The following is a 9,985-nucleotide window of genomic DNA, read 5'->3' on the forward strand; positions in this document are numbered from 1 at the left end:
GATTGGTTCTTTCAAGATAAGTTGAAAACTGTTCAGAGATTAAATAGCTTAATGTTGTTCACACTGTTTAGAATTCAAACACTACATTATTAAAATACATTACCTAGGAGTAAAGCTCATTGCAAAAGAGACTTCTCTTATAAATTAAATATTGTTAATGATTATATATAACTTGCGTTTATATTACAAATTTAATATACATGAAGAATAAACTTACATTCATTCATTTTATGAATTTGATAAATGTATAATATAATTGTCATAATTTTCTCCTCTTACCATATTACTGTACACCCTTAATTCATATGTGGTGATGATTAAGAATAAAATAAAAGTGAGTTTTGTAATATGTAATGTATTTTATTGTTCATATACTCTAGATTTTATAGCAAGTACCGTAGGTATTGGGGAAAAATCTCTTGAGAGCATAGTTTATAATGACAGTGTTATATATAAAAATTGTGCATATTCTTTAATTATTCATGTATGAATGATTATCTCTTTAATCTCTCTTTAATATCCATTTTTAAAAAAATATTTGTATCTACAGGGGCCAGGTTATTAACATGAGATACACAGACTATTTTGACAAGATACTTCATTTTATCAAAGACAGGATCCTTGTTTATCATAGGTACACATTTTTTTCATGTAATTTTATAGTGATTTTTGTTATTTATAAAACATTTCAAGTGAGATGCCCTATATGTGTATATATGAATACATGTATTCTGGCTGTATGTTTATAATCTGAATAAAGTGAGATAAATATGATGAAAAAAAAGCAAACTGTTAGAGAGCAAAGACTTAGTTGCAAGAGCACATATGCAAATATCAGGACTCAGTGAATTTTAGACAATGGGGTAGAAAGAGAGAGAGAAAAGAACAGGGCAGAAAATGAAAAAAATATTTTGAGATTGGCCAAAAAGAAAAGACCACCTAAATAAAGTATATGGAAAAATATGGAGAAAAATTAATGAATGCAAGATCTGTGTATTAAAAGTGTAAAAAACTGGTTTAGTAATAAAAATCAGATAATCAGAGAACTATTTTATGACATATCCTGTTTCCATGCTTAATTAATAGAATCTAATGATGAAATATTTAACTGAAATTGTGCTAAAATTTATTTTAACTGAAATTGTTCTAAAATCTATTTTAGTGCTAATAACCATAAAGAACTATTGGAAGTTCGTGAAGCATTGGAGCAGGTACATAAGGTAGAAGATCTTCTTCCAATTATGAAGGTATTTTTTCTCTTTAGCCTGTTTTTATTAATATTAGAAATTAGGTCAAATATAATAGTGTAGAAATTAAAAATTACCCATAATGTTATAATTAAATTGTCATATTATCTCATATTGGCTGTGTTTTGCATTTGGTTTGTATTATAACAGCCGAGGAAAAGAAGATGCATGAATCTCATCTTCCTACAAAATACTGTAATATAAAACGCCAGATTCTGAGGCAAGATTTTGCACATCATGTTATGGAGAGTTGTGTTGCCAAATATATCTAGGATTATATTGAAAATAAAATTAGAAGCATATAGATATTATTGTCAAGCCATTCTTTTCCTCTAGAATTTATTTAAATTGGATGTCAATATTCTGAGCACCATAACTTAATATTTGTAATCTGTTTTTAACTTGTATATCATTAACGTTATCTCTTTTGACTGGTTTTTTTGGGCTTTATATCAGTGTTTCTCAACCTCAGCAACTTCAGATGTAATATAATTATCACATTTTTTATTTACTATAAAGTGCAATTTTCAGACGTGTGGACTTTCTGGCTGGCTAGGAAATTCCGGGAGTTGAAGTCCACACATCTGAAAGTTGTGCTTTATAGTAATAAGAAATGTGATAATTACTGTATATTACAAATAATTGTTTAACTGATCCATCGTGATTTTTTTATTAAAAAAATTAAGACATTTTCTTGGAAGAAAGAAATCACTTCCAAAACTTACGTTATGTGGGAACAATCAGATAGGAGAAGAACTGCAAATAAATTTGATGAATGAATAAATATATACGTCTGTACCTAAACGACCACTCTTCCCACAAGCGTTTGAACTGACAACATAATACATACATATGATGGAAGGGCCAGAAAATGGGGTTGAAATCCAAACTAAATGGGATCGCTTATTTTCTTTTCTCTTTACTTCTTCTTCTTAGGTAGCAATTTCTCTTGCTAGAAGTCTCTTGCAGGGTGTATTTAAATGAGGTTTACAGCCATTAATTGTATCTTGTCTCGGATGATACTAGTCCAGGGCTGTCAAACTCAATTTCATTGAGGGCCGCATCAGCATTGTGGTTGCCCTCGGGGGCTGGGTGGGTGTGGCCAGGGTGGGTGCAGCTTATTGGGTGGGTGTGTGGCCTACTGGGTGGGCATGGCCAGCTCTACATCGTTCACGTCAAGGGCACCTGTGGGGGCCTGGGCAGGAGTGGGACAGATCTGAGGGTCTCTGGCAGAAGGGTGGGACCAGGGCAAGTGCCAAGGCATGGTCCACTGGAGGAGCCTCACTGTTCCTCTCAGGCCATGCAGGGAGGGCTGGATGGTGGCGTGGAGTGCCCAGAGCCCTGGGCAGCAGAGGTCAAATGCCCAGTCTGGCCCTCGAGCACCCACAGCACCAAGCCCAGCCCCACTTCCCCAACGGGGCGTCCAGTTGCACTTACCTCCTCAAGGCTGCTGCTGCTGTGCTTGCTCTCCTTAGCCAGGTTGCTCATGATGGGTATGAGGGCAAAGTCAGAGGAAGGCCCATTCTCTCTCCATGAGAGGAGACCCGGCTTTGTATCCAAAGCTTCCTTAACAATAGGATGGGAGACCCCAGGATAGGTCAGGAGGAGGGGGCAAGGGGATGGTGAAAGGACAGCAGGGCAGGACTAAGGCAGGACTTCCCTCAGACCCTCCCTCCCCTTTCCTTCCTTCCTTCCTAAGTACAGAGTGGTGGGAAAATATTTGAGATGAGGGAGGGAGAAAAACAGGCAAGAAACGCAGCTGGAGACGTGTCACCCTTCGTGAGGAATGAAGAAATGTACCATTGCCTGGAAGTGGCCAGCACATGGCCCTCACCTACTTCATATATCTGGCTTGGTGGGCTCTGGGGGAGGGGATGCCATGAGCAGCGTGAGAGTCAATGTTACCTGCACAATGCTGCCCAGCCTGCGGTTTCGGCAGGCAGTGAGGAGCTCTACTCACAGCGCCAAGAGGCTGAACCAGGTGGCGCAAATCCGAAAACAAGCATGACGCCACCCGACCCCCAGCCTGCCCGGTCTCGGCAGACAACGGGGCACTTTCGTCACAGCGCCGAGAGGTTGAGCCAGGAGGTGCAAAGCTTACCAGCTTTGAACCTTGCTCCCTGCTGAAACTAGGCAGGCTGGGGGCTAGGCAGCATTGCACTTCTCATCAGATTTGCGCCATCCAGCTCAGCTCTTGGCGCTGTGAGGAGAGCACCCCGCTGCCTGCCGAAACTGGGCAGGCTGGGGGCTGGGTGTCATCGGCTTTTTTTTGGATTCGCACTGCCGGTTCAGCTTCTTGGCGCTGTGAGGAGAGTGCCCCGCTGCCTGCCAAAACCCCTCCCCTGGAGGCCATCAAGCTGGATATGTGAAATAGGTGAGGACCATTTGCTGGCCACTTCCAAGTGATGGTGCATTTCTTCATTCCTCACAAAGTGTGACACCCAGGGGGCGGGGCCAACACGGCAGGGGCTGGTTCCTCGCTGTTTCCAGATGGCCTTGTGGAGCTAAGACTCAATAGTTTCAGCATAGATGGCCACCACAAAATTTTACATTGGCTCCCGGCTGGCCTGGGCCAGGGCCAAGGCAGTGGGGGCCGTTCCCTCACTGTTTCCAGGATGGCTTTGCGGACCACATGAAACCACTTCGCGGGCCGCATCTGGCCCCTGGGCCTTGTGTTTGACATGTCTGTTCTAGTCCTAACGTAGGAAAGTCTCTGCTCTTTTAAATAACTCTGGAATAGGAAGTGAAAATATTCTAGCACTGAGAGGATGCATCAGCTAGAGAAATAAATCCTGTCCCTTTGGGATTGTTGTAATTTACATTTGTGTAAATTGTCTATGAACATTTCAGCCTGTTTTGAACATTTCTTTTGGCATTTTTAAAGCAGCTTAATAGTAAAACAAGAGATGGTTTTACCATCCACACCAAAGTCCCAAGCATCAAAAATCCAGGAAAGGAATATGATGGATTTACTATTACTTTAACAGGAGACAGGTAATTTATGTCTTTCTTTTATGTTATGATATACTGATCTTTATTATACTTAGCATGTCAATCAATTAAAGCCTGGGTTTCAGAGACAAGAGAGGTTTCAAAGATCCTAAAATAATTTATCATTTGTCTGTGAAGCTGGATTTTCTGAACTTTAATTACTTTACAGTCACGTAAATTACCTTTTAGCATTTTATTCAAGCCTGACATTGTTAGGAGGCCACTGTCCATTCAACTTCTCGTTTATGCATGAGAATTGTGTGGACTAGATATTATCTACAGTTGTTTTTAATGTTCCTATTCAACAAATGGACCTGAACCTATAAAAGACTTTTTTATTATCTAGTATATGTTCATTGGTATATAGCAGGGCAGACTGCTGATAGAAAATGGTTATAAGTTGGCATTTAAATAAGACTCCAGCTGTAAGCTGACAGCATATACCAGTCTAGTATCTGATGGCCTAGACATTGGTATTTGAACATAGATCTTTTTAACATTTATATTTTATTGTGTTTTGCTAATCTAGGTGAAGTGTTAATATGTATTGCTAGTCTATGTATGATATGCCATATGCTCAATAAATAAGACACTAAATCCTTCTTCAAAGATTTGATCACAATCCTATACGAAGTATGTGATTAATGCATTTCTACTTTTTTCATTTCTTTTCTTTTCTGACACAACCAGAAAGAAGAATAAGTTAGAATTTAGTTTTGTTCTGGCAAATTTCTGGTTTGTAACCTATTAACTCTTTGAGAGAGATGGGCGGTTTAGAAATATGATATATAAATAAACAAATTAACAAATAGTTCTGTTTAAAATGAATGCTAGATTTCTTTCTTTACTATTCACTCGCTAATTTTCTCTTACTTTATTTTTTCTTTAAATATATTGCTTTTACTTTATTTTTTTAAATAAAAAAATAAAATAGATGATGCAGACTTTGCTTTTGCAAAGTAAATTACTTTATAGTAATTTATACAGTAATATACCATAGAAAATTTATAGAGTAAATTACAGAAGCTATTTTTTAACACATTTCTAAAATCTGGAACTGTTCTTTGATTTTATTAAAGAAGAACCTAAAATTTGAGCTTTGTGTAAAAGCTCATGAACATGATAATAAATCATAGGATAGCCTGACAAGCAAAAGCTCTGATATTCTGTTTTCCCTTCTGGAGTACACCCATCGCAAATCATGGCTATGTCAATCCATAAAACTTTGCTACTATCCTTTTTTTTTTTTTTTTTGTCTCTATGTTGCAAGGTTTGGGGATAATTATTTAAAGGTATTTTTGGACAGTAAAAAGAATTCTGCGAAAGTCATGTATTGTTATTTTAGTAATTTTGACATTGCTATGCATATTTAAACATGTTTGAAGTCATTTCTTTTTTTGAAGCACTCTCTTTCTCACATACCTTGCAGGATTGGGAACCTTTTGTTTTCAGTTGAGACACAGACAACAGAAGCAAGAACACAACTTTATCATACAGAAATAGATGCTCTTTATAAAGATTTAACTATGAAAGGAAAAATACATCTTTTGTCTGCAGAACCTAGAGTAATGTCTTTTTAATTATTTTTTTTAAAAAACTAGTCTACAAGAAATGTTCAAGTAGATTTGATAGACAATCTTTGAGGGCTTGGGGCTTCAGTTCAGTTTCCCATTGTTTCAGAGACTAGGGCAGTGATGGCGCACCTTTTAGAGACCGAGTGCCCAAAAACTGCCCCCGTCCCCACTCCACACCCTGCCCTGCCCCCACCCCACCTGCCCGCAGGGCCACTCACTGTCTCCAGGGCTTGTCGCAGATCGCCCAGCCACGCCTTCTGCCTGCGCCCCCGCAGCATCAATGCTGCCTGGCTGCCATGTCCTTGGCTGCACTGCTCCACGTGGGCCATGCTCAGGGGCAACTCTTCTCCAGGAGGGCTGCTGGTGAGGAGGGGATCACAGGGGGAAGCAAGGCTAGGGCAATGGCACGTGTGCCCACAGAGAGGGCTCCGAGTGCCGCCTCTGGCACCCGTGCCATAGATTTGCCACCACTGCTATAGGAAAACCATTTTACATTGTAAAAACAGTCACAGGAAGGAGAGAAAGCCATTTTTTCTGTTCCCCCCTCCCTCAGAATTCCAGTATAAGAATGAAAGTAAAAGGCTTCTAGGAACCAAGCCAAGTTTCCTATTATCCCCATCTGAAAAATAGGCCAAAAGTGTCCTTTGAGGGAAAATTTTTGTGGTTGATTTTAAGGAGATTGGAATAGGCAATACTAGGCAAGATGAGCAGAAATTTCCAACCTCCAATTCCCTTCCTTAAACATCTTTAAAAATGGATCTCAAATGAACCATAGATTGTCAGCCAGATTGTGATTTGTGGTTCTAAGCCTATTCTCATCCTCACCTTTAATTTTGGGGGGAAATATTGTGTTTCTGATATTAGCAAGATGGGCGGAATATAAATTTAATAAAATAATTAAATTTTATTTTGTTTTATTTAGGAGACAGATGTCATATGCAATCTAATCTTGTCTGTTTTATACTACTTCTGTAACTTAATGCCTCTTTCCAGAGGTTCCAGGTTAGTAACTGTCTTCTTGTACAATATTTAAAGCAAGTTTATCTTATTAATAACATAAGTAATTATGGTGTTATATTATTCTGTTTGCCCGTTCAAGTTTTAAATATGTGCAAATGTTGGTATTTTACTTATTTCATTTCAATTCTCATTCTGTACCCTAGGTTATAAAAATAAATAATATAAAAGAAATAGATTTCTAATATTTTGAAAGATTATATTGATGTAGGCTGTAGTCTTGTAATTGGATATATATGTTTACTTGTACATAACTTCAAGAACCTGGTGAGTGGCAAACGTGATAATTCAGAGAAAACAGTAATGTAACAGAAACCCCCCCCCAACTCCTTAAATAATTAATTTCCTTGTACTTGTGCACTGCTTGCTCATTAAGACTTGAATTAATGATGGCTATTCTCTCAAATTCTGACAATTTACAATTAATGGAATTTGTAAGTGAGAGTCTGTCAGCTAGAAAATTAATTGTAGAAGAAATGGCTGTGTCTCCTTTTGTTCTATCTGTTGAGTATTACAGAGAGAAAGCAGGTTGTTTTTAGTCAATTGTTTCTTGTTACCTTTCTTATTTGTAAGAAGCTGTAGAACGGGTTCTCAACCTTGGCAACTTTAAGACTTGTGGACTTCAACTCCCAGAATTCCTCAGCCAGCAAAGCTGGCTGAGGAATTCTGGGAATTGAAGTCCACAAGTCTTAAAGTTGCCAAGGTTGAGAACCCCTGCTGTAGAATAAATATGTGATGCTGGGAAACCTGCTGTTTTTTCTGCATTGCCAGCTTGCTGGGTTTCCATGCTATAACTAAGAACATTGTTGTTGCTGTTGTTGTTTTAGTATAGTGGGTTATTCAATCATCATGGGAGCACTGATGGCAAGTGGACAGGAAGTGTCAGGAAAAATTCCTAAAGGAAAGGTACGCTCTGAATAAGTTATGTTAAATTTAGACAAGAATGACTCTTGGCCACATATGTATTGTTTCTGTATCTTACTCCTGTGTCCAAAATGCTCCTTAACAGATCCTGAATCCTATCTGAGGATACCTTTAATATTGCAAAGGTTGCCTCTTTGGTGCTGTATTAGGAATAGTCCTAAGAAAAATGGAAGGAGGTGTAACAAAATCATTAAATGAAACCATAGTTTAATACCTGTGGGGTAGTAAATGGAATTTACTTCCAAGGAAGCATGTTTCTCCTTGGGGCTTGATCCTGATCCATTTATATTTGCAACGTTTCACTATCACACTCTGTATATATGGAGTACTTCTATATCTCTCAGCTTTTGGTAGACATAACAGAATGTGTGAACTTACTCTACCTCCTTAATTTTTCCTTTAAAAGAGCATTGAAAGCTATCAAAAGGTAATGCAGTTGTGTGTGTGTGTGTATATATATATATATATATATATATATATATATATATATATATATATATATATATATATATATATATATATATATTTGTTACACGGGCTATTGTCTACAGTATGGTGTATATGATATAGTTATATGATAAATAATCTTTCCAATGGGCCTTTTAACAGAAGTTATATAAGTAGACCGACTTAAAAATGTAAATGCATTTAAATACATTTCAATTCTATTTATAATCGTGGCTTTTAAATTTAAATTTAAAATATATTTTCTTCTGAATTGTGTTGTACAGCTTTAGATTTCCAATGTTGCATTGCAATTGCTAAAATAGCAACCTCTGTGAGATAAACAGGTAAAACATTTCTATCTTTAAACTCATTGTTAATGTTTTCCAGTTGGTAGACTTTGAAGCCATGATTGCATCTAGTTCAGAAGCCTTCAGTAAAGTAGCAAAAGACTGGCTGAATTTGAAAAGGTAAAAATATTAATATTGATTTATAGTATACATGAGTGATTAGAATTATCAATCATCATTTTGTTTCACCTACCTCAGACCATACAAGGGTCCTGCTTAACTTTCTGCATGTATATGGATGTCATGATAAACATAATAATTGTTAAAATAATCACATTTCATAACAGTAGTTCTTAATATAATTAAGGTAGTTCAGTACTGAATATAAATCAAACTGTGGACTGACTTAAGTTGAATTGGGATATACAGCAAAATTCTGTTATACTGTATATGTGAAATACACACATACATACACCACACCTATGCACACATACACATATATCAAAATATTAATAAAAATGTAATCAATCAGATTTATAATTTTTGAGATAAGAACCATTTTGGCTAGAACTCACTGTTACTTTATTAATTCTAATAACTAAAACTTAAATTGTCCCTTAAACAGAAGAGGCATTGAAGTCTAGGTTGATATCTAAATATTAAACAAGTATTTTTAAAATGTAATACAATGTAAACTATTAATTTTATTTCAAATAGGAATATGAACTGAGCTTCTATTAATCTTGGCAATTTTGCATTTTCAGCATTTCACCTTCCTACAAGAGTCTTCCATTAGTATCAGAATCATTTCCGACTTTACGAACTATGATGGAAGTATTAAGTGCAGATTCATCACATTGCCTTAAAAGGCTTTAGTTGCTATGTAACATCTCAATAAAAAACACTGACTTCCTCTTTTGTATGGTATTTATTTTTCTGATATGAGCATGAAATGATCTGATACTATTTTTATGGAAACCAAAGATTTGTATCTTTATAAATGCGGTAGAAAATGGAAGTCTCGTCAGTAATTGGAACTGTTGGAGAGAAGATGATGATTTTATTTCTATATATAACTCTGGACGTACTTAAAAAGATATTCTGTGGAATTAGGTGTTCTTAAGCCCATTTAAATCAATATGAACCAAATTGTATAAGATCGTGTTCTGTTCCATTAGGGCTTCTGAATATTGAAGAATATAAGATACAAATAATTGAAAAAAGGATATTTGAAATAATTGCAGATACTTGCTTTCAGAAAATGTTGATTGATTGTGAGTATTGCTACTCTGAGTCAATCCATTACAGGAAATGTACCCTTCTAAAAATATAATATCCACTCTTTTGGTTTGGCATCAAGATGATAAAAGATAGTTATGAAAATATGTGAAGTATATACAGGTACTCCTTGTTTAGCAGTAGTTGAGACTGGCAATTCTGTGGCTAAGCAAAGAGGTTGCTAAGTGGGAGATCACCTAACCATGACTGTGCTTTCTAG

The 9,985-nt window shown here is 36.6% G+C and overlaps 1 protein-coding gene across 5 annotated transcripts in view; it reads left to right on the forward strand.

Moving 5' to 3' along the window:
- TTC13 (tetratricopeptide repeat domain 13) overlaps window positions 1-9,402 on the forward strand; it is a 30,461-nt gene extending 21,059 nt beyond the window's left edge. For 2 of the 5 annotated variants that reach the window (XM_039364409.1, XM_039364410.1), the window contains 8 exons: window positions 551-634; window positions 1,163-1,247; window positions 4,132-4,241; window positions 5,668-5,803; window positions 6,735-6,814; window positions 7,657-7,735; window positions 8,588-8,667; window positions 9,252-9,363. In XM_039364409.1, the coding sequence (XP_039220343.1) occupies window positions 551-634; window positions 1,163-1,247; window positions 4,132-4,241; window positions 5,668-5,803; window positions 6,735-6,814; window positions 7,657-7,735; window positions 8,588-8,667; window positions 9,252-9,363 (766 nt within the window). Of the gene's footprint in view, window positions 1-550; window positions 635-1,162; window positions 1,248-4,131; window positions 4,242-5,667; window positions 5,804-6,734; window positions 6,815-7,656; window positions 7,736-8,587; window positions 8,668-9,251 lie in introns of all 5 variants that reach the window. The other 3 variants (XR_005559290.1, XM_039364406.1, XM_039364407.1) reach the window with 3 other exon arrangements.
- Window positions 9,403-9,985: the final 583 nt, after the last annotated feature.

Source organism: Crotalus tigris, unplaced genomic scaffold (assembly GCF_016545835.1).
Source record: "Crotalus tigris isolate CLP2741 ecotype Arizona unplaced genomic scaffold, ASM1654583v1 scf7180000019759.570773, whole genome shotgun sequence".
Taxonomy (NCBI): Eukaryota; Metazoa; Chordata; class Lepidosauria; order Squamata; family Viperidae; genus Crotalus; species Crotalus tigris.